The following is a 25,598-nucleotide window of genomic DNA, read 5'->3' on the forward strand; positions in this document are numbered from 1 at the left end:
CAACGCCTAACACGCGTTGTCGGTTTAGTCTTTTACCGATTGAAGAAGACACCAGAATCCGAGTCTGGGGATTTTTATCCTGAATCCTAAGTAAGGATAAGTCAGCGCCTAACACGCGTTGCCGGGTAGTCTATTCCCGTGAGAAAGACGAAGTCTACGTGTTCAATATCGTAGCACTAAAAGAGTTAACTCTTTTAGCACAACGTTATGTGCAGAACGGATCTAAACAATCTGCATGCTAGCCCGACTCAAACGGTAGTCGGTAAAGGCTCATCAAACCCGTTGATGGCTGAGAATTTGCCAAAAATTCTATAAATGCAGGGTCACTGACGCATCAGCTTCATTAGTTGGTCTCGTGAATTGAGCATCCAATAACATTCGAAACCCTAGGGTCAACGCCGGTCAGTGCTCCAATACCTTAAGAGCTTAAACTGTGTATACTCCAGTAAACGTACGAGTATAAACTGTGTCAACGTTCGACGTTCGAAACCCTAGGGTCAACGCCGGTCAACATACCCTAGGTCAACGCCAGTCAACGCGTTGCGACCAAAAGTCAACGTTCGATGATTCGAAACCCTAGGGTCAACGCCGGTCAACATGTAACCCTAGGTCAACGCCAATCAACGCGTTGCGACCAAAAGTCAACGTTCGACTATTCGAAACCCTAGGGTCAACGCCGGTCAACGTGTAACCCTAGGTCAACGCCAGTCAACGCGTTGCGACCAAAAATTCAACATTCGACAAACCCTAGGGTCGACGCCGGTCAACGCGTAACCCTAGGTCAACGCCAGTCAACGCGTTGCGACCAAAAGTCAACGTTCGACTATTCGAAACCCTAGGGTCAACGCCGGTCAACGTGTAACCCTAGGTCAATGCCAGTCAACGCGTTGCGACCAAAAGTCAACGTTCGACGATTCGAAACCCTAGGGTCAACGCCGGTCAACGCGTAACCCCTAGGTCAATGCCAGTCAACGCGTTGCAACCAAAAGTCACAATGCCGGTCAACGCGTAACCCTAGGTCAACGCCAGTCAACGCGTTGCGACAAAAAGTCAACATACGGTGATCTAAAACCCTAAGTCAACGCAACGTGACGGAGGTAGTTCAAAGTCAACTCAATGACACGAGCCAAACTCAATTCATCAGCTGTAGACTCAAGACTCCGACGACGGCCAGGCGATAAACGCAGCGCCGGAAGAACTTTGGTTGTTCGTCAAAGCATCGAATACACCGAAAATCGAAGGAGCTAAGAGTTGAAGCTAACTACAGGTCTTTTATGCCGACTGAAGGCTGGATCAATCACATCCAAAGCATTCCAGCCTCTTCTATAAAAGAAACGAGTCTGGAACGCTTTGGAGGGGGTATCTGTAGGCATCAAAAATTGCCCATAGGTCTCCACGAACAGCTCAGTGTTAAAGAACGACGATGAACGTCACTATCCGATCCACATGAGTTCGATTGATGTCGATGAACGATTGAAGTGAATCGACGAACTACGAAGGCACGGGCTAATCGAGAGCCCCGTGATGTTTACAAAAGGAACAACGCCCTTCGTGTCTCGTTCATCCTACAGATAATCCAACCATCGGAGCTGATAGAACTCTTCGTCAGACTTCCAACGCACTTCGAATCACTAAAATCCGAGTTCGGACGAAGAATTTACAGCGGAAGCGGACGAATACACCTCAACGGAGCGTCTCGGTCAATGCGAGACACCCCAGGGGTGTCTCGGAATTTCCGAGACACCCCCCGAGACACCCCAAGGGCGTCTCGGAATTTAGGGGTGTCTCGGATTTTGTGAGACACCCCAGGGGTGTCTCGAGTTTGGTGAGACGCTCCCAACGCGGATTTGGGCCCTGTAGTCCGTTTTAACCGCTCCGTTATCCCTCATGCCTATAAATACAAGCCTTAGGCCTCATTTTTTCAGATCTGGAATTCGTGTGCCTCGGCGAAGCCCTGCCGGATTGAAGACTTAAAAGTACACAGATTTCAGAGAGGAGGAGGAGAGATCGGATCCAGTTCTTCAACGCAAGAGAGAGTTCTTCGTCAGATCTACATCACCCGTACCCAATCCTTAGTATTATCCCGTTGTGGTAATTCTAAGAAGAGCAATTATCTCGCTTTTATCGAGATAGGCGCTTCAAGTTTCTAGATCTCCTCGCGATCGACGAAGCTCTGCCAATTTTTGCAGTCAATCAGAATCTTATTCAACGTGGTCCCGGATAAACCCCGGCCACAAGATGGCAAAGCACCTACGCAAGGCAGACAAGACCGGCGATACGATGCTCTGCGTTTGTTTGATAAAGTTGTAAACTTTTTTATTTTCATTGTGTAAGGAGTATCTTATAACTCTAAGATTAACTGTTTTATTTCATTCCGAGGTTTATGTGTAAGCGACTAAAGTTGCCTAATAGATTCGATAGCAATGAAAATAGCACTTTTCTCCGCAAACCACACAGTGGTTTCACTAGACGTGTCGCCTCTCAACAGTGCTCGGGTTATTAACCGATCTCCCTAGGTTCGTCAACCGCACGCCACTCCTCTTGGACGATGCCACGCACTCTGCGCCACACCACTTTCTGCGTCGGTGTACAAGAGTGCATTAGCAATGTGTTGATCTCACAAATTAAAGCTCAGTACAATAATTGATTGTTGCTCAACTTGGATGAGAAACACAATGCACAAGCTCCCACTGCAATGTTCTTACACTCTCCACAACCGCCAATATATATATGAATTGCAAATATAATAAGCTCAAGTGGGTGTGGGTGTAACAATGAGATAAAATCAAATCTAAACTCCATATAAAAGCTAGCTTAAAGAAATGATCAATTAACAATAATTCATAAATAAAAGCTAGAGTTGAGTTTATGGAAAACTTTCTCTATCAAACACAAAGAGAGAGGATTGATGAAATGTTGAAGATGAACTCTTCGATAGTTGATCGTAAACTCCTCTTCTGTAACAGCAAACCCAAAACAAACTTAAACAAAAACTAAACAAGCTTAAACCCTTGTTTAAAACCTTGTTTGAAAAACTCTTATTAATTACTGTGAAAAGGAGATAGCATGGGGTATTTATACCAGTATGTCAAAATCTCAGTCGAAGACCCCAAAGCAAAAGACAAAACGACAGCCCGAGAAAAAATCAGCTCAGAAAATAGCGCGTTAGAGAACAACGGTCATATTGGCGGCTCGACGGGGAAATTCATCGGTGGTCGCCCGCTGATCCAGGTTTCGCAAACCGCGAGAAAACACGGCAGAGCCTTCTTTCGGTCGACGCGGTGCGGTCGGCACCGATGGAAATTTGAGCTCTCGGTCGACCGCACCGGTCGACCGACAAACTCTCTGCTGCCCACTGTCGACTGAACATATGAGCGGTCGACCGGTGCGGTCGACCGATAACTGATACTACAAAAAAAACTGGTTTTAAAGCTGATTTATGAGACTTTGGAAAATTGTTAAAAATAACAAATGAAGTCCAAAAATAATAAAACTTTGGAAAATGTATATAAACATGTAAATGAACATGTTACAAAAAGAATTTTCCAAATTGCATTTCTCATTTGTGAAAAAATCATTATTTTGCAAAATAGTCCAAAACACGAAAATGTAAACATATGAATTTTGACATTTAGGCTAAACCATGTTTTGAAACTTTGCACAATGATTATATAGACTTAATAAAATATGTATATGATTATTGTTATGTCCAAAAACTAAGAATATAGAATTTTCACAAAATTACATATTCTATGCAATATATACTAAAACACAATAATAAATATGTAATTTCATATTTATAAACATGAAAACCAAAACTTGTGTTGTATATATATGTGACTACATATATATACAAGGAAACCAATAAATGTGTGTGTATATGATATTGAGCTTAACGTACTTAACACACATAATATAACACCTAAACTAAATTACCCAAGCTAGATCTTGATCTCCAATGTAGCTCAACTTGGAACACTATGCGGATGAAGCTGAAATTGGATCTTGAACTTGAATTGCATAAGCTTCACCGATATTCCGCCAACCTCCTTTGGATATGATCGTTGAAGCTCTATTCCATCCATCCTCCAACCACGTTGTTTGTCTACAATACATAGGAATGTACAGACACTAGACAAACAACATTAGTAGTAAATTATTTGTTAAACATCATCAAAACAAGAAGGCCAACAAGGTCAACGTAAGTCAATGCATTTCTGATGAAGATAATCAGTTCAAAGTCAACTCGATGATACGAGCCAAAATCAACTCACCAGTTTCGATTCGAGACTTCGACGACGACCAGACGATAAACGCAGCGCCAGAACAACTTCGATTATTCATTAAGATATTGAATAGACTGAGAATCGAAGAAGTCAAGAGTCAAAGCTAACTACAGGTCTTTTTACACTGACTAAAGGTTGGACCGATCATATCCAAAGTTTTTTAGGCTCATCTATAAAAGAAACGAGATTGAAATACTTTGGAGGGGGTATCTGTAGGTGTCAAAAATTATCTATAGGTCCCCGCATGCGGCTCAAGACAGAGAGAAGACGATGAACGTTGCTATTCGAGTCACAGAAGCTCATGTGACGACGACAAACGCATGAAGTTAGTCGACGGACCATACGAAGCAACGGAACTTCGGAATAATGGAAACACGAACTGATCGGGAGCCCCGCGTCGCCTACGAAAGGCGAAGCACCCCTCGTATCCTATTTATCTCAAATATGATTCAATTATGGGAGCTTGTAGATATCCTCATTAGCTTTCTAACACATCTTAAACCACGCAATTCTGAGTTCGGACAATGAAGATAAGACGGAAACGGACAGAACGCGCGAATCGAAATTCAGACCAAAGTTGGCTAAGATACCAAATGATGTCTGGGCCAAGTCTTGGCCGAGACACCAAGAGGTGTCTCGGCCCAAGCTTGGCCGAGACACTCACGGGTGTCCGCAAACTAAATTTTGACAGTTTCAAGCCGTTTTTCGATCATTAACCGCCTAGATTTGTTTCAACTAATAGAATATCATCCAAGAACGTGGTTAAGTGGTTATAACTGAAGATAAGAGTGAATCGATCGTTCTTATCCGAACACAGGGCTCATGAAGCCTATAAATACAGCCCCAGGGCCTTTATTTTTTCAGATCTGGAATTCTCGAGCGTTGGCGAAACCCTGCTGAATTGGAGACTGAAGAGCCACGAATTTCAGAGAGGAGGAGGAGACTTTAGCGAATTCTTCGGCATAAATTAAGAAGGAGAGTTCGATAGATCTGCAGCCCGGTTCTTTTCCTTAAGATTGCCCCGTTGCGGTGATCTCAAGAAGAGCCATTGTTGCCGAGATAATTGCTTCGGTTTCTTGATTTCTTCGCGAATCAACGAAGTTCGGGATCTGATCTGATCGTTTGGTGGTCCACGGATATCAACGTCCCCGTCACATGCCAAGATCTCACGCAAGCAGAAGACCGATAAACGATCTCTGCGCTTGTTTTGACGAGAATTGTACTTTCATTGTGTAAGAGTCTTATAAAAATACTATCTTTTTGTATTTTCATTATAACGACTGAAGTTGTAATGATTACCTCAATGAACAAATCGACTTTCTCCCCAAACACCCGGGTCAGGGCTTCGGTTTTGCCCGGCCCGGACCTGGATGGACAGCCCTACCAAACAACCCCTTCAAGATTATAGTACTGTCAAGAGCTCAAAGGAGAACTGCGCTGACATTTTTTATTTGTTGCTATTTATTTATGCATTTGTTAATTTGTTGTTGAGAATGATTGCGAACAGTTGGCGGAGGATACAGATGGACTAAACTCGGGGCGATTTTAGAAATGTGATGTAAACGTCCATTGGAGTAAATGCCTAACAAAAGAATTTATATGAACAAAAATTCAAAGCAACACGTAGAGCATGTTGATGGCAATAAAATTCATTGAAAGCTTGTCTAATTGGCTTTGAAATAAGTTTAGGTTGTGGAGCAATGTCTAAGAGATGAGGTATGGCTCGAACAAGTAAGCATGTGGAACAGTTCAGACTTTCTTATATCTGGAATAAGTGAGGATGGCGTGAAGAACTCAAGAATTTTCCCCTAAGGCTAAATGTCGGAACACCCCTTAACTTTGTACAATTATTAGATAACAGCCATAACTTTCAAAATATTAGAAAACCCCCCTAAAGTTAGGATCTTTGAAGGGATTATCAAAGGAACTGCATTAACGTTAAGATTTTATTAGAAAACCCCCTAAAACATAAACCATAATTTTCGTTGGTGAAAATATCCCCATGCACAATTTTTTTCCACCCATGTGAAAATTACGGTAAGCATATATTGCTTGGGGTGTTTTCTGATAAAATTTTAAATTTAAGTGGGGTTGTCTAATAACCCCTCAAAAACCCCTAAGTTAAAGGGGTTTTCTCATATCTTGAAAGTTATGAGGGGTTATTGGGTTTTTCTTGATATTTAGCCTTTCCTGATGTAGTTCTGTTAGTGATTAGATGAAAAACTTTATAGATTCTAGATGGACTCGAGATATCCTTTTTTATATATAACTAGTATGACTGCACGTGCAATGCACATGGTAAAATCTTTAAATTTAATTTAAAATAAAATTTTAATTACGAAAAAATTTTGAATAAATTTATTGAATGTAAATAATTTAGCCAAGATATGAACATATTCATATCGTATCATAAATTTATTGAATGTAAATAATTTAGCCAAGATATGAACATATTCATATCGTATCTAGTACAAATGTGACCAAGCTTAGTAACCAAGTTAGGATATTCATATCGTATCTAGTACAAATGTGACCAAGCTTAGTAACCAAGTTAGGTAGTATAACAGTCGCAGCAACAAGTGGTAGGTTTAATACTAATTGCAAAGTCGAGTACATTGATACAGATAGCTGAGTTTATAAGTCACTGTTCCATTACCCACGGATAGTATCCAATATTGTTGACATTTGAATGGGCAAAAGAAAAATAGACATTTGAAAGAAACACTATCAAAGGGGTAACCTTTACTTCTTTCGTTCTTCCTTTTTTTCCCCTTTCTTTGGCATATATTTTTTTGGGGTAGGCAGTTATCAGCCATCAACCAATTAAAAAGCTAATAGTTAAAGCAACAACCAGTAAAAATTAAATGAAACGTTGATATAGATAAAGACGTAAAATACATAAATCTAATAATTCCTCACAAAAACGCCTCATGAAACTGAATTTACAAATAGATAAGCAACATCAGAGTAGAGAAGATAGGGGAGATATTGTAGTTTGCATTTGAAAATAAGCATATATTTTCAAAGAAAAGTAAGGTAGACCTTCATGGATAATTTAGTACAGCAGTTGAAAGGATTTGCAAGAACAGCAGATGTTTTTAAAGCTTTAGAAGCATGGCTAGGCAAGGATGAACCAAACCTAGCACTTAATCCAACGACACTGTTGCCCTCAGTTCCATTCACGCAGTTCTTTATCTTAACCTGTAGCAAACAAAAAGATGACAAAAGAAAAGAAAAACAGGAGGAAAGCATTTATCAGTTATACCCCAGAAATACATCAGAAATCACAATGCTTGAAATTAAGAACAACAGGTATTCGTCAGCAATAAGGTATGCAGATCAAGGCAGAACATATGAATCCACTTAGTTTCAAATTCCCCCGAATCTTCCCTTTTGCTATTGTGAGCAATCTGCTGTCAGAAACTCAAGATTTTGCAGATTGAGCTATATTATTAAATTAGAGAGATTGATTGATTGTCAACTATTTCAGCTTTAGGCTCGTTCCTAGATCAAACATTTGACGTTTCTTACACTTGAATATAAATGAAGCCGAAGCTTCATGGTAGATCCTAAATAACATCTTATTAGCATATAGTATACCCCAGTAGTCAAATGTTATGCATCATAGAGGCAAAACAAAGAGAGTGCAATTACATATGTAAGTGTTGTCTGGTACCAGTGGAATAGTATATGTAGTGTTATTGAAGACCGTGCTTTGCTCATATCATGCCATACAAGCATATCCTTCTCCAATGACTTGAATGTGGTCAGTCACAGTCTTTTTTTGAACCATGAGAACTAATTTGTAATATCAAGATATCAATCAGAAACAATAATCTTTGATTCATTAAAGCTTGGCAGTCACAAGGAAAAAAATGGTTGAAAGATGTTAATCCAATTCGTTACAAGCTTGGTGGTCAACAAGAAAGAACAAGTCTCCTAAGACTAACTCAAACCAAGTAAAGATGCAGTCACATCCATTTTAAGCGCAAGATGAAATTTTCACCTCAAATCAGATGTAAATTACTATAAACAAACAAGAAAACTTTAGGAACGGCATTATATCAAAGAACTTTAGGAACGACAATTAACTTACCATAATTTAAAGAAGATGCACATGATTTCTTGACATAATGGTAAAATAATTGGCTCAAACAAGTAAAGTCTCAAGCATCGCATAGTATACTACATACTACAAAGTATAAATAAGTTTGTCCATAAAAACAAGCAACAACAGTCCGCGGCAACAACTGCAGTCTAGAAACTGGACCGCGTGCAGCCATTGCACATAGTCGAGGGCTAAAGCAAGGATTGCTTGTGGTAAGCGCACACTGGCATGATGATTTTCTTTTGTAGTTTGATTTATTTGAGTATTTTTTTAACGGTTTCTGTCTGTAAAATACCATAACTCAACTCAACTGATCAACAAGTTTGTCAAGGACATCTCTTTGTCATGTGTGGGAAAAAAACCACATAACTTGAATGCAGTTCATTACGTGTGAAATCTAGGCCTTGATGCTTCAGTTCAAACCTTTCTGTTACTTTTTTTTGTTGCGACTGGACCATGTTATTTACCTGTATTCTTTGGTATTGTTTTTATTAAGTTGTAATTGCATTGACCATGCCTTCATTAGCAGCTGTGTCTTTACATGTGGATGGACTGGCCCATAGAGGTTACAGCATATCGTGTAGAGTATGTGAAGCCCTGTTATTACACATGAAAATAGACTTAGTATCGAGGAACATTAAGTGGGCCTGAATTAATAAGATAATTTAACTTTGATTATTTTCTTTTCTTTTTCTTCCAATTCGGTTGTTTGTCAATTAACCAAGAGTATACCCCAGTTTACCAGATATTGAAATACACGTGCATCATCGAAGAAAGACAGAGTTTTCCCCCTAAACATTCATGCTTATCATAGACTATAAGGTTAGTTGTCATATGTGCCAAGACTCATAAGTAAGCATTTGACATTTAGTTTTACTTTCCAATTTATAACCATATAATGCAACATTCAATTTAAAAAACTACAAAAAGATTTTCATACATAGTAACAGCTTATAACCAGTTAATGCAACATTCAATTTTGTAAACTACAAATTTTTTAAACATTGTAATAATTTTCTTTAGTAGTATTATAGAATGTGCATACCTCACAACTAAATTTAACAACTTTTCCTTAGACATCCACTAAACTTCTTGGTCACATCTACAACTTGTGTAGAAGGATGTTGCCGATAATACTCGTGGATTTAAACAAAGAAGCAAGAAAATATTTTCAATTAAACAACTATAAACAAACATTCCTAGGGCTGGAGGAAAAATTAAAACAATCTCTTTCAATCTCTCATAGAAAGCCTGAACACATTTGTGCCGCCGCCAAATGTGTGCCCTCTCAATGTAGTGATCCATCCTCATTTTCTTGCTTGAATGAAAGAAGAGCCATTAAGAAGAGAACTCATAGTCTTTTGCAGTAAATTAATTATGAAGGCTATTCAGTTACCAGGACAAATATCTAAAATTCGACAGAACATCAATTAAATTCTAAAATTTTGCAGTCAATTAGAGAAAACCCTAGTTTTCAGACCATGAGGGGTACCTAAGATAGGAGTCGACTCTTGAGTGAGCTTCTCCTCTTCAATCTTCTCCGCATCTTAACTCCTCCACTGAATAAAATATATAAAAAGAAAAGGAGAACAACGTCAACCGAAACAATTCTGAAGTCTTTAGAACAAAAAAAGAGGCACATAAATTGGAATTAGTGCTTTAACCTGCAGAGATTGAAGGATCGAACTAAACCCGAGATAAAGTAATTCAATCTAATTTTAGCAGTTAGGAATTTTTACCAAAACCCTCAGGAAATTCCTGCAGCAGAGAAAAAAGGACTGAACTTTACTACAAACAGAACGAATATCGATCTCATTTCAGCTACCAAAGAGCTAAATTGATCAAGCCATGCCATCTTTGCTCATCTTTACGAAAATCTTATAACTGTTTTTAAGAAATTGTGAAAGGATTTCATTGAAAGGACTTCACCTCAATAATCATAATAGTTAGTTATCAACAAATATATGTACAAGGAATGAAAGTTTTGTTCAAAGCAAATTGCAGATGCATAACGATCCTCTAATTCACACAGTGCTAGGCCTAAAAGTGATGCTATGCTTCTAGGCCCTTCATCTGGGCAATCCAATTCCTCATTGAGTCCCATCTCTTTTCCCCTTGAAAATTTTTTAAGTACTTGATTCATAGAATAGACAATATAGTAGATAAAAATAATATAAATACATGAATCTTGTTGTTTAGTCAATACTTCTTCGAACTTGGATTTTTACCATAATGTACTAACATATTTGTTACCCACATAACTAAACACACTAACCATGATCCACTCAAACTAATTCAATATCTATTCAAATATGGATTCAATAATATTTGCATGAACAGTAAAAGTCAATGCTTAAAGAAAGCAAGCAGCAATCTTTATATGTTAACATAACAATTCAAGGGATAAGAAGATGTTTAATTTACCTGGAAAGGAAGTGATGCAAGAAACAAACCAACCACACGACCATTGTATTTAGTTATTGCAAATTAAACCTCTTCTTATCCCTTGCAAGAAACAAACAAACGCACACCATTATATTTAGTTATTGCAAATGATCCAGTCGAAGATTGTATCTCAAAACAACCATGCATATCTTTATTAATGGTTAGGCTCAAATTTCATCACAAAATTATATTGATGGGAGGACGAGCAAGGCTCCAATAATTTACGGGCAACTGTGCAAAGGCAAAATGTCAAAGCTAAATTGCATCAAAAGCATATTGTGAATGCAGCTACTTGATCTTCGTGACACCAAGCTTCTTTGTTCTTGTCAACAGTCAAAATCCATAAAAAGATTTGACACTTAATGCTTGCCATATAAAGAATAAGTTTGGACGAAACACGAAGATTAAAAATAAATGCAATAAAAATTAGAATAATAAAATTATGCTGAAGGTATCAAGTTAGACACCAAGATAAAATTCATAGGCAAAGGAAACAAAGATTAAAAATTAATGCGACATTTAATAAAAAAAGGTAACTTAACTTTGATGCAAAGGTATAAAATAAAAATAATAAAGATTGAAAATAAATTTAACAAAAATTAAAATGAAAAAGTTTGCTAAATATAGTGAATTTGACACAAAGGTATTGAATAAATGCAACATTTAATAAATAAATAAAGGTAACAACTTTTGACACAAAGGTATTGAATAAAATAACAAAGATTAAAAATAAATATAACAAAAATGGAAAATAACAAAATTATTCTAATAATTTAGACACAAAGGTAACAATTCATAACTAAAGGTAACAAAGATCAAAAATAAATGAAACATCTAACATCTAAAGGCAACGAACTTCGACATGAAGGTAACAATAATAAATTAACATAACACAATTAACCGAAAAATTCATAGCTAAAGGTGACAATTGATGAAGATAAATAACAAAAAAAAGAATAAAGAAAATAAAATTATTCTAAAGGTTGCGAGATATATTAAATAGAAATGTAATGCTTCATAACCAAGGTAACAATGTTTAAAACAAATATAAAGATTAATAGCTGCACATAACAAACTTCAACATAAAGGTAACAGTGCATAACTAAAGGTGGCAAAATTCAAAAAAAGGATGACAAACTATTGTTATATTGCTAGTGTTAACACAACAAATAAAAAAAAAGGTAATTAAGCGAAAGGTTCATGATTAAAGGTGACAACCCGTAACCTAAAGATAACAAAATCTGAAGGTGGCATAAATAAAGATAACAAAGTTACACTAAAGATAACAAGTTAGACATGAATGTGCCAATTCATAGCTAAAGGTAACAAATATAAAAAAAGTAACAAACATCGACACAAAAATAACAATAATTAATAAAGATAAAACAATTAACCAAAAAGTTCATAGCTAATGGTGGCATACTTCGACTTAGCAATAATAAAATTGAAAGGTAATAAGCATAAAAATTATGCTAAAGGTAACATGTTAAATAGAAAGGTAATAGCTATAACAAATTAGAAGTGAATGTAACATTTAATAACTAAAGATAACAAACTATGACATAAAGGTAACAATTTATAGCTAATGGTGACAAAGTTCAATACAAAGATGACAAACCTCGACATAAAAATATTAAATAAAACAATTTAGGTAACACAACTAAAATAAAGGTTCATAACCAAAAGGGGCAAAAATTGACCTAATTGAAAGATATATAAATATAAAGATAAAGGTGACAAAAGTATGCTAAATGTAGAAAATTAGACACAACGGTAACAATTCTATCTAAAGGCAATTATCAACAATCTTAAAGAACTTAAATCATAATAACACAAGATGCTAAGCATCAACATTAACGAAAAAAGCTACATAATTAAAATGATTTTTTTGGGGAAAATTGCAATGGAAGTCGAAGAAAAAAAGGAGAAGGAAAAAACCTCTAAATTCTATATGGTATTCCATAAGTATCAACAACTGAATCCATTCAGATTGGAGACAATTACCTGCAATAAAAATGGTAGAAATTTATCACTCATGGCCAAATGGACTACGCATAAGAAGATCATAATTTCACATAGTGAGAATGAACAAAAACATTTCTTGATTTCCATGTGTATCATAAAATTAAAGAATATTCAAATCTCTAATTTTTTTGACAGAGGAAAGAGAGAGAAAAATGAAGCCAAATTTTGAAAAACCCAAATTGAACTTAATCAAACCCTAAAAATATATATATATATATAATTAAAAAAAGTTTTTGTGGCCTTTCATATGTATCCTTATATTGCAGAGGTAGCATATCCCATGTTTCTTCAATGCATTGAAGAACAATGAGAATCTAACCAACTATTTACTCCTCTTTCTATAATAAAGCATAGATTTCCTGAAATATCTAGTTATATTCAAGTCCTTTTTTTCTTTGAAATGTCCTCTTCATTATCATAGAGAACTCTTTTGAGCTTCAAACCAAGATCCAATTTGTAACTGAAAGGGGTTGACTAATATCCCAAAGCCTTGGCTACGAATTCCATTTGATTTACATTGTCACTATCCATTCACAATGTTTCCTTTTTATGTAGTTAATAGGATATGCACTTTAGTATATTGTCAATATTGATTATACTGTAACCAACATTAGCAAAATATGAAAAAGGCTAAACCCATAGCAGTGAAAGAAAGATTCAGAAGAAATTCATAAGAAAAATGCTAATCGAGAGGATTAAAAAAAACAACTTTAACACTACAAATCCAAATATAACTAAAAAGGGTTTTTTTAGATATTAGTCCCCCAAAACTTCAAAAATTCCATATTAGTCCCTCAAATCATTGAAATTGCTTATTAGACCCTCAAATTTTATGGGGACTTGAGGCTAACATGTTAACCAATAACCAAAACCATTGAGGTGATTGGCGGCAAATCACCATCACCTCGTTGGAGATCGTGTTGATAGAAATCCTGAGAAAATGAAGGATTTGGGAAGGATTTGTTAAATGTGGTCCCGCTACATCCTAATAATACAAAACAAATTACTAAAATTCAGAAAATATGAAGAAAAAAAAATGTAACTCTTAAATATTCAAAAAAATAAAAAAGTAAAAATACTAATATATTCCATTTTAAATACAACATACATAATAAGCGGGCCCAAAAATCCCTTTCTGCTTTTATCTATTTCTTTACAAATACACAAGAATTCTTTGATTCTCTTTTCAAATCTAACTTTCATTCCACTACCCTACAAACCAAACATAAAGCTAAAATGTAGGATAGGCAATAATTCTTTGAAATCCAACATTGCCATAAATCCAAAATACAAATCTTAGAGCCAAACATCCCCTCATACACCTGTATATGTGGCTATACATAAAGATATATTCATAATTGAGCATTAAGAAACCATCAAAAGTAGGTACCAGTCTATCGTACAAACTCAATTAATCATCAGCAACACAAAGTAAACAATTTAACAAGAAAACAGATAAAACCTTGAGCTGCTCCCTTTCAGCTGATGAACGAAAGAACCCACGTTCTGGAAGTCCACAACTGGCTGATCTCTGCACACATAAATTCTCAAACATAAAATCCAAAAAAATTAACCAAAATCAACAACTTCACACCAAAATTACCCACAAACTTACATCAAGCTGCTCAGCTCTGAGATCATCCTCTTAGAATCATCACAAAACAGCTTAATCACCTCAACAAGGAATTCACCCCCGTCCTCTTCCAGTATTAGGAGCTGATTAAATTGCTGATCCAACAAACCCTAGAAATCGACAAACCCAAATCAAACACGGAAACCCTAATTTAAAAAGAAAACAAGCAATCATCACTCACCCCTGTTGTTGAGGAGGGCGGTGAGGAGGGCGCAGAAGGAGAGCTGGGTGGGGTTGGGGATCTGGTGGAAGAGGCGGACGGCATCGTCGAGGAGGCCGGAGGCGTAGTGGAAGAGGATCCGGGTGAAGAAGCCCTCTGATTTGAGGGACGTGGGGTCGGAGATCTGGGACAGGAGGGCGCACCGGATGAAGTCGAGGCGGCGGAGGCGGGAGAGGCGGGGGAGGGCGAGGGTGTGGAGGGGGCGGTCGGAGTAGAAGCGGGGGAGGTGGGAGGAGGACTCGAGGAGGTCAGCGATGCGGTCGGGCTCGGACTTGATGGCAGAGAGGGGTTTAGGATTAGGGCCATGAGGGTATGGGAGAGAGTATGGGAGGGTACGGGAGTAACCGATGGAAGGAGAAGGAAAGGAACGAATGTAAAGTTAATGAAAAGTTAATGAAATAAAAGATGAGGTCAATTTTGTTATATTTACAACAGTAGAAGGGTAATTTGGGGTAGAGAAAGTTTTTTTGGAACTCCCTCTTTTAAAGGGTAGATAGATAGATTATTCTCAGCCACACTGGTCGCCGACGAGAAAAAGGACCTTGTTGGTAAGTTGAATCAATTAAAATGCCTTAAAGCAAGTTTGCCTAATTAAAATATCTTCTTGATAAATGAGGTGGAATTAAAATACCAATATGAGTATTTAGCCTTCTTATATGAGTTTCTATTGAGGATTCTTCGCGTTGCATATTCGCCTAATATTTAACTAGTATAATGCACGTGCATTGCACGTGGACGTGTTGTTGTATTTAATATTATATCATTTAATAAATTATATATAACCATTAAATATTATTTTGTTGCACTATGATTAAATTTTTTTAACTTATACTAATATTAGTACTTATACTATTATTAACATACATTTAATAGTTATTTAAAATCTTCTATTTTTATATTATTAAACAATTTATTTAGAAGTATAATTATTAAATAATAATGTAATATTTCATTAAACTACACAATTGATATAATTAAACCATTTAAATTATTAAATTTTTATGTCATGTACATATTTTATTACAATATCTATTAAATAATGGCAATACCTTTTAATATTATATGACTTTATGTTGTAAAGAATATTACCTTGTTCAATAATTAATATCGTCTTAGTAATAAAAAATTGGATGGTATAAACTAAAAATACTATTATTTAGAAAAATTAATTTATATAAAAATATTGGATCCTTGAAATATATGAGACATTTACTTTCCAACAAAAAGTGCATGACTTAAAAATATTGGATCCTTGAAATATATGAGACATTTACTTTCCAACAAAAAGTGCATGACTCATAAATTTTAAAGATCCAATATTTTATATGAGACATTTACTTTCCAACAAAAAGTGCATGACTCATAAATTTTAAAGATCCAATATTTTATTGCATTATGTTCATAATGTCCATTTTTATGTCTAAGACAATATTATAATATCATAAAGGGTAATAATCATTATAATATAAATGTCCTATTTATACTACTATTATTAATTATAATTATGTACAATATTTTATTAAATAAATAATTTCACTATTTCATTACAATTAATAATTATTTTATAATAAATTATAATATATTTATTAATTTTATTATCATTATAAATTATTAGTATATTCTAGCGAGTGGCCAAATATTTTGAAGAAAAGAAGAGAATAATATATGTCTCATAAATTTTAAGGATCCAAATTTTTTATATAAATTAATTTTCTATAATAAAAGTATTTTTAACTTATAACATCCAAATTTTTATTACTAAGATGATATTAATTATCGAACAAGGTAATATTCTTTACAACATAAAGAAATAACCCCTATTTATACTATTATTAATAATTATAATTATGTGCAAAAATTTATTAAATGAATGACTTTTACTATTTTATATTATATAATTAATAATTCTTTATAATAAAGTATCATATATTCATGAGTTTTGTTATCATTATAATTTATTAATATATTCTATTGAATGATCAAATAATTTGAGAAAATGAAAAGGTGCATAGTTAATGAGAGGTTATGGATCATTAGTTTTATAATTAATGGTATCATTTTGAGTTATAAAAAATTAAGAGGGTAAAAAAGGAAATCAAAAGTTTTGATATGGGTATTCTCTTTTATAAGTAGTATAGATATAGATGAGAAATTGATGGTAGCTCCAAAGGCATAGAAAACTGATATGTGAAATGCAGAAAAAATAATGTGGATCATATAAAAATAGTCACATCCCTTTATGATAATGAAAAAAATCTCATAATTATAAATATTATAATAATCAAATATCAAAAAAATATAATAAGCAAATATTAGGTAATCTCAATCAAATTATAACTATCCATAATTAAAAAAAATCTCATAATTACATATTTAGTTGTAGAAATTAAAGAAAAAAATTACTCATGTAGATAGTCACTCTACAAAAATAATATATACAAAATTGTACATGTACCAAGTCATATGTAAAGTTAATGAAGTAGTTTTTCTCTTAAAAAAATTTGACAAATTAGTCAATGTTTTTTCTATTTATTCATTAAATATTCTATCTTTACTGATTTTTAGGAAAACAAATTAGTAGTTTATACGTGTCCACCTTTAAATAAAAAGGAAATTATAGAGCAAAAGATCCCATCTTTGAGTATATATAGCATGTAGGTTTCAAGTTATTTTTCCTCTACGAAAAATAAGAAATTTTCTATTACTAAAATATTCTTTAAGATAATAAAAAAGTAAATAAATCAATTATACAACTTGCTGAAAATAATATCTTGAATTCCCTTATTTTATATTACTAGTTAGATTGCACGTGCAATGCACGTGGTAAAATTTTTAATATTAATTTTAATTATAATTATATTTATGGAAAGATTTGGTATAAATTTAATGAATGTACACAATATATATGAACATAAGCTAAAAATTAAAAATGTTTGAATAATACGTTTATATTTAAGGATCAATTATGCGATATTGGAGTTAACCCTTGGAAATACAATAACAAGAATATATCTAAAAGTAATGTTTGAAGATGTGGATTTAAATCCAAGCAAAATATTCTGAACTTTGTGTTTCCCTTTAGATTGATGAATTATATCGGTCATGAAGTTAACCCTTGGAAATAGATTGATAAAAACATGAACTTCCCTGTAGATAAATTTAAATCATAGTTAATTACTTAATTGTATACTCTACATAAGGTAGTACTCTATTTGAACGAAAATCAAATTCTACAGATACCATGACATATAACAAAAAGCATCATATTGTTTAGTTTATTTTCACATGAACTTGTACCCGAGGATTCATCCAAAACAAAGTTAGACAAACAACATATTTTTTTTCTTTCCAACTCATGTGAATATCCCAACCAAAACCATGCTCATTTGCAATGCAATTGAACGATAGGAATTCATTGATCACCTAACCTTGCAATCATGCAATACTCAGCGTGTAATTTTATGAAACACTTAAAAGTTCAAAAGGACATAATTATTATATAAAACTATATCTCATTGACTCCACTCTCTCCAAAACACACATTTACATTTTCGAGTAATAACTGACAGGATCTCTAGCAGTGGTTTTTTCATCAGGTTCACCCAAAGAATTCTCACGATCAAACCGTCCAGCTCTCCTTAAAGGTTGGTCAATTGCATTTTGTTTGTTTGTTGCTCCGATAACAAGAACATAACCAAGCTTCTTCTCAGATGTTTTTGGGAATCATCAGAAGACTGAGTGTGATGTTATTCATCCATGCAAGGCATATGTTTTGTTACTATCAGCTGTTCCATCTCCCTTTGCAGGTTTTCTCGCTTGGAAGCAATTGCATCTATCTCATCAATGAATTACTTTATTCAGAAACACGTACAACAATAATGTGCAAACTTAAAATAAATTGATACTTGAGTCAAAAATAAGGTTCATCTGATATGAATTAAGATTAGGAGCATAACAACTTGCAGATATCATTATAAAATCAGACAAAGAACAAGCATTCTGCCCTGCTTAAGTAAACTAAGTTAGTGACCTATTCATCATTTTATTAAAATCCCAAGACAGAAGTACTTACAGCTCTATCACAGGCCTGAGGAAAGGAGCCACCTTTTCCAGACCATCGAGATTTTCCAGTGACTGCACATCAGCAATAGGTATCATGTAAAAGAATACCAGAGCGAACACAGATAATGATATAAGCAGTTTTCTGATGCTGAGAGAAACAAATGGTATAGCTAGATTCTTCCAGTAAACATTGCGTGGCTCTGGTGCCCAGTAAGTTAACCAGCGTGTTGGGTTCCTACTTTGCTGAGTTTGAGCACAAATAGCAGACAGCCCATCTCGAGTCAAATGAAACAAATGCTACAGGCATGATAGCTTTTGGATCTTTGAGAATTATCTGACGCTCTGCTACTAACTGAACCAAAAGACAAAAGAAAAGTTCAGAACAAAGCTAGAAATTAGTTTTTTCATATGAAAATGCATCTATTAAAGGCTCAGGGTTAATCAATATGATGATGTACCTTACTCTCTCATTAACATCCATACATTAATACCCTGTGAAGTACTTATGTCTGAAGTGATGCAGGAAACTTCTTAGGAAATATAATGGACTTACGAATTTGTCAATTTCCTAGATGCTTTCACTATAGTAGTCAATTGCATCCGTTCTTACACCACAAAGCCCATGAAATCCTTTCTGACATACCAAAGAATCAGATGGATCAGTAGTAAGATTAGAAGAACTATCATGGTTAGAGGAAGATCCTCTGGATCATGGCTTTTCTCGATGAAACAGATTTTAAGTTAAGGAACCTTTACTATATTCTTGTTAAATGTGTTTGATTGGAATAATTGAGAATTGATTTGTCATATATGTCATCAAAACTAGTTCAACCAATAGTTTAACACGTTAGAAATAATTATTGACTTAGTTTTCTACATGTTCGATAAAGAAAGGGAATGTTACTAAATAATTCAAGAGCAAAATAACATGTAGGGAATTGTCAATAAGGGAAGAGAAATTTGATATTTATAAACACTATAAGGATAGTAAACTTCTCATGAGAAACATCTATTACCTGGTGGCCAAGGTAGTGTTCAGGATGGTTCCGTTGAAAAAACTGATCCACGCTTTCTGATATAGATTGCCCAGAAACATGTGGGATATTTCTGACAACTACCTGTAAATAGATAAATGAACAAACTAAATCATAAATTCGAAGTAGTAAGTGACTACTGTAAATGATTAACTTGTACAAAGGTGCAACATGAGATCAAACTTATGTTTCAACATTTCAAGTCAAATCATAGTAGACATAGTTAGATCAAGGTGAACTTATTTAAACCATTGGATGACGATCACTCAACAAGTGGCAAACTCATACTTACAGTGAACTCAGCACGACGATCTTGATCTTCTAAAAAATGCAATCTCATGAAGGCTATATGTCCATACTCCTTGTAAAGGACGTAGCAAGTCCATATGGTGAACAAGTATGCCATTGACAGGTGATACCAGAACCTAAATTATTACCAAAATAATTATATTAAGTCCATAGTAGTAATTAAACTGGAAATGGAAAGTCCTCGGAAGTCAAACAAACCAAAATAATTATATTAAGTCCATAGTAGTAATTAAACTGGAAATGGAAAGTCCTCGGAAGTCAAACAAATAAACTGGCACATAAAGCAAGTAAGACAGTAATTAAACTGGAAATGGAAAGTCCTCGGAAGTCAAACAAATAAACTGGCACATAAAGCAAGTAAGACATGGATTTAACTTAGATGCTCCGTTTTGATGAACCTTTTTTCTGGTCAAAGTAAGGAAATTATCTGTAAATTTTGATACTCACCACCGCATGCCACATTGTGAGCAGAATAATAAAAAATCATAAAAGCAAAACAAAGAAGACAATAATTTAAGAGTGGCTATTATTCTAGATAGAAGTATTTACTTTAGAAAAGCAACTTACCGTTGAGAACCCTCCCTAACATTTGAAATTGAGAGCTTATCAATGCCACTGAAAACTATGTCTTTGTTAATATTTTTCAATGTCCCATCTTATACATTCACCGGAATAAGAACTAACAGAGCTAGGATTGTCATTGGTACAAAGATCTTCAAGCTGTAAAATTAAAAATTAAGTTAATACTACAACTATCGTTACCACCGTAAAAAAAACAAAATAATAATAATAATGTATGTGTTCTTTTGAAGCAAGATGTGCTGCAGAATATATGACTAATGAACTCAGACCATGGACGAAAATATCTAGACAACTGGCGTAATATCTAGATAACTAGCGTCCAACTAAAATATGAATTGACAAGTAACAATTATAAACCTCGACCCTCATCACAACTTCAAAGTTATGGAGTAATGGGCGGGAGGGGCCTCTAAAGTTAACCAAAGTAACCCAGGTTCAAATCCCATATAAGGCACATCTAAAGCAAATTTTTTTTTTAAAATGTTACGTGAGTCCAGGTTTCGATCCGTGAAAAGGAAATTCAAATCAATCTGCATGCATATTAGAGGAAAAATTATAAACCTCAGCCATCATCGAAACTTCTTAGTTCTAGAGTAGCCGAAAGGCCTTCTATGAGACCCGAACAGACTGCCATACTAACCATGCTTTAAATTTAATAGTCATAAAATCATGAGGTAAGCAAATGCATTGTTTTATCTCAGAAATCAACCGTTTTATCGCCGTAAAAGGTACCAATCGGGTGAAATGCAGCATTCATCACCAGCATTACCCAATTGCTTGATTTCCCACCGTACTACTAAATTCAGCCAATGACTAGTTCATATTTCCAACAAGTTGACGAACTACACCGTTAATTAAGATTCTTATATTTAGCTTAATTTCTCACCATCCTTCACGCAAAATGCTCAATTCAACAATGGATTACATTACTCATAGTCAAATTTCGCAAAAATTAAGGAAAATTCCAGCCAAAATTCTCACCAATTCTTTTCAATACCAAAATCTCGACGAAAATTACACTTATAATCTTTATTAAAAAATTCTTAAAATTGCAAAAATTACCTGAGAATGTAGATCCTCAAAAAGATAACAGAATCGAGCCCCGCATGCTGGATCAGGTCATTCTTGCTTATCCTCAGCGCCTCCTGCATCCAATTCAAGAACGTGAAGCACGTCCTCACGTTGAGATTCACGAACTTCTCGACGACGCCTCTGCCGCTCCCGCATCTAATTCAAGAACGTGAAGCACGTCCTCATGTTGAGATTCACAAACTTCTCGACGACGCCTCCGCCGGCGGCGTCGCCGCGGTGGCGCGGGCTCTTTCGAGCTCCGGCGAGGTACCATTTCTGGAAGTACACTCGATCGAAGGCGGGCTGGAGCCTGAGGATGGCGAAGGCGAGGAGGAAGGCGAAGGCGCCGAGGATGTTGATGAATGCCAAGACTCCGATGTCCTCTAGAGTCGCCATTAGAGATCTAGGTGATCGGAGCGAAGGGGATCTAAAAGCTGGGAGAGAGTGCTTTTCCTTTAGGGTGGGGCCCGGGTAGTGAGTTTAAGCCACGGTGAGCTGATCGCGGTGGAGGGTGCGGGGTTTTGTTGTGGTGTTCCTGCGAGAAGGGGAAAGGTGCACATATGGAAATGACGCGGGGTATCGAAGAGTAAACCTCAGCCAGTTTATAGAAATCAAAGTATCTGTTCTTTGATCCTATGCTTCCAACCAACTTTGATGGATGTGACTCAATAAGAACATCCTGAAAAATGAATGAATAGATTATCAACCATTAGGTGAGAGCTTACGGGAGACTTATTTCATCAAAACCTATTTCATACCTTATCCCTAACAAATCGTGGTAAAGCAATTGAAGCCAAGTTGCACACAACAGTTTTAGTGGGAATCATTCTTAGCACCTAATACTGTCAGAAGAGCAAACCTCAGCCAGTTTATAGAAATCAAAGTATCTGTTCTTTGATCCTATGCTTCCAACCAACTTTGATGGATGTGACTCAATAGGAACATCCTGAAAATTGAATGAATAAATTATCAACCATTAGGTGAGAGCTTACGGGAGACTTATTTCATCAAAACCTATTTCATACCTTATCCCTAACAAATCGTGGTAAAGCAATTGAAGCCAAGTTGCACACAACAGTTTTAGTGGGAATCATTCTTAGCACCTAATACTGTCAGAAGAGCAAACCTCAACCAGTTTATAGAAACCAAAGTATCTGTTCTTTGATCCTATGCTTCTAACCAACTTTGATGGATGTGACTCAATAGGAACATCCTGAAAAATGAATGAATAGATTATCAACCATTAGGTGAGAGCTTACGGGAGACTTATTTCATCAAAACATATTTCATACCTTATCCCTAACAAATCTTATTAGATCCAATTTTTAAAATCAGAGAAGGTTTACCTCTCTCTCATATTTTGTGTACAACTTATTAAACTCCTTGCCCTAGCAATCAGCCAATACTGGAGCTTCATTAGGGCAAAACAATGACCACTCTCCATTATTTTAGACTCTCTCCATAAAGAGGTCGGGAATCCAGAGGGCATAAAAGAGATCATGTGCTTTGTGTTCTTCTTGTAAAATGGTACCATATTTATTTTCATTGCAAAGATAAATTAAAAAATGAATTTCTTTTATATAAGCACATTTAAGACAAGGGCTAAAATAGCACATGGTAGCTTAGCATGGGAAACAAGTTCCACCAATACTGGAAATACATTGCATAAAGTATAATACTATATTATATACAATTTTAACATGCAAGAGGCTAAGAATCATATGCTTGACATCAAATATCTATATAAGCTCAAGTTAAGCAACAGTCATTTGCTCAGGAAGGCATCTGCTTATCTTCGGCAGTGTATTTAATACATCACCAAACTGACAGTGCATGTATCTGTAAATGAGCAAAAATATTGCGTGAAATTGAAAATCTTAAAGAATAATGAGATCTGATTTTAAATTGTTAGATATGCATTCCTATCAAGACGCAAGGTCTTTTGATGAAAGCCTCTGTCACAAAGTCCATTCCACGTGTTAATCTATACGAATTCAAGAAAATGTTTTACTATTAAGAATGATTCAATTTGACTATTTAAAGAGGTGCAGTGAGATAGAATATAAGAATACCAAAGCATGTGCAGTGGGTCCTTGGAGAGAAGGAAAACACAATTATAAATTATTTAACTAAGCTGACAATGAAAAGGAATCCAAAATGATTTAAAAAAGAGAAGAAGAAACTTACAATAGGAATAGGTGCATCATCTTATTTGCACATGATTCATTGAATCCCAGTGTCAAGGTCGAGTTTCATTTTCGCTGCCCAACCGGCATAAGCCTTTGCTGGAGCCCCCTGATCCCGTTCTAGATTCCTAAATTCAATCTAAATATGTGAAAATATAGCAATAAATAATCTAATATCAATACAAGCAATATTAGTATTACTATAAATTTGTATAGATAATGTTGAAAACTTGTAACCTGAGATACGATAATAGTGCCACCCTGCCATTGGAATATATTTTTTGATTTAATCATTCTAACGAACTTCTGGGTGGAGTTATGCATTTCCCAGTGTAAAAGGGACAAGATCAAAATATATTTTGCTATGTGATTATAAACTTTTATATTAGCTAAATTTTCGGTTATTTCTGTACCTTGAAAGGTTCCTTATCAGTTCTGAAACTAATACAAAGCACATATTTGAGCCAAACATGGAATCCCCTATACATTACAATAAACCATAAACATAATTAAACATTAATATTTAAATTAATAAATCAATCCATAGCAAATTTTCTCATTACCCAAAATTCCATTCAGCACAAACATAAAGGCCAATGCGTAGATTGACATATAGGTCATCCTGCTGTACTAACCTAATAAACTTAACCAAGTCATACATGTCCTCAAAATAATACTGCAAACCAAAAGAAAGTCATTGATAAATTATCAAAACTCTCATCATCAAAAAAAAAAGCTCAAGTTCTTGAATTTTACATGGGCTTGGACGATCATCTTTCCTTATGAAATCTAGTAGTAGGCAATCTTCATTGATTATTCTTTTAAGAACATTGAGAATCTGGCCATGTCATAAAAAAATCTAGTAGTAGGCAATCTTCATTGATTATTCTTTTAAGAACATTGAGAATCTGGCCATGTCATAAAACAGATACAAATAAATTTGGGCTACTAAAAGAAATAAATTAGAATAACAATTTAGTAAAATTAGCTACCTTCTTTATGGAAAGCTATTGTTTCCTCTCAACAGGTTCAGTAAGCTGTGCTTTGTCATCATATTTCTTACAAAGGACTCATCAACAATAGTTCATGTACAGTATAGATAAGTTAAAAAAAGTTGACATGCAAATTTAAAGTAATAAAGTGAGCTATTCTCTGAATATGTATTTAGATTCACATAATTTAATGTTAAATTTAAGTTAATAACTGCAATAACAATCAAAGCATGCAATAGTTATCAAACAACTATATGAGCATATGCGTATAAATCATAAATTGTCCTAACAAATTAAATTCATCAGTTCATAATCTTAAAAGCATATGAAAAGCTCATTTGAAATCCTTCAACCAATTTGTAAATGTAATTAAAACTAAAAAACATTCATGTTTAATTTTTGTGGGCCTTTGATTAATCCTTCTCCACATTTATCTTCTTTTTTGGTAAATCGAGAACTGAATCATCATCATCAATGTTGATTGGGATGTCTTCTTGGATTTGGATTTCTTGTGCTATTATCTTTCCTTGTGCACGTTCATCCTTTGAGTTCTCATCCAACTTTATAAGGAACTTGTATGTCTTTCCGATGTTGAGAACAAACTTTTGAAAGAATGAACTCTGATTTTTTTTCCTGTTTTAATGA

At 34.8% G+C, this 25,598-nt stretch overlaps 2 protein-coding genes across 7 annotated transcripts; both read right to left on the reverse strand.

The window, feature by feature from the left end:
• Window positions 12,451–14,981, reverse strand: LOC109824071 (histidine-containing phosphotransfer protein 2-like). The gene is made up of 4 exons (XM_020390593.1): window positions 14,679–14,981; window positions 14,480–14,607; window positions 14,327–14,395; window positions 12,451–12,843 (listed from the first exon to the last, which is right to left on the reverse strand). The coding sequence occupies exons 1-4, from the start codon at window positions 14,760–14,762 to the stop codon at window positions 12,840–12,842; spliced, it is 285 nt and encodes a 94-aa protein (XP_020246182.1). The 5' UTR covers window positions 14,763–14,981; the 3' UTR covers window positions 12,451–12,839.
• LOC109824070 (CSC1-like protein At1g32090) lies at window positions 18,115–23,228 on the reverse strand. Of its 6 annotated transcripts, none has more exons than XR_002242549.1 (8): window positions 23,122–23,228; window positions 22,534–22,721; window positions 22,368–22,454; window positions 20,690–20,842; window positions 20,106–20,238; window positions 19,796–19,897; window positions 18,790–19,131; window positions 18,115–18,549 (listed from the first exon to the last, which is right to left on the reverse strand). XR_002242549.1 is itself a non-coding variant. In XM_020390591.1 (7 exons), the coding sequence occupies exons 3-6, from the start codon at window positions 20,217–20,219 to the stop codon at window positions 18,797–18,799; spliced, it is 384 nt and encodes a 127-aa protein (XP_020246180.1). In that variant the 5' UTR covers window positions 20,220–20,238; window positions 20,690–20,842; window positions 23,122–23,220; the 3' UTR covers window positions 18,115–18,549; window positions 18,790–18,796. The 6 variants fall into 6 exon arrangements, 2 of the variants coding, with proteins under 2 accessions (XP_020246180.1, XP_020246179.1); XR_002242548.1 differs by lacking the exon at window positions 23,122–23,228 and adding an exon at window positions 23,068–23,104 and having other exon boundaries at window positions 22,534–22,800; XR_002242550.1 differs by lacking the exon at window positions 23,122–23,228 and adding an exon at window positions 23,068–23,084.

This window comes from Asparagus officinalis, chromosome 9 (assembly GCF_001876935.1).
Source record: "Asparagus officinalis chromosome 9, Aspof.V1, whole genome shotgun sequence".
In the NCBI taxonomy this organism is placed as follows: Eukaryota; Viridiplantae; Streptophyta; class Magnoliopsida; order Asparagales; family Asparagaceae; genus Asparagus; species Asparagus officinalis.

Coding starts and splice junctions, on each gene's coding strand:
- LOC109824071 (XM_020390593.1), bottom strand. CDS start 14,762: ATGCCGTCCGCCTCTTCCACCAGATCCCCAACCCCACCCAGCTCTCCT. Junction 14,608..14,678: donor CGCCCTCCTCAACAACAGGG/GTGAGTGATGAT, acceptor GTCGATTTCTAG/GGTTTGTTGGATCAGCAATT. Junction 14,396..14,479: donor TCAGAGCTGAGCAGCTTGAT/GTAAGTTTGTGG, acceptor TTATGTGTGCAG/AGATCAGCCAGTTGTGGACT.
- LOC109824070 (XM_020390591.1), bottom strand. CDS start 20,219: ATGGCATACTTGTTCACCATATGGACTTGCTACGTCCTTTACAAGGAG. Junction 19,898..20,105: donor ATCGTCGTGCTGAGTTCACT/GTAAGTATGAGT, acceptor ATCTATTTACAG/GTAGTTGTCAGAAATATCCC. Junction 18,852..19,018: donor TTGTGCTCAAACTCAGCAAA/GTAGGAACCCAA, acceptor GCTGATGTGCAG/TCACTGGAAAATCTCGATGG.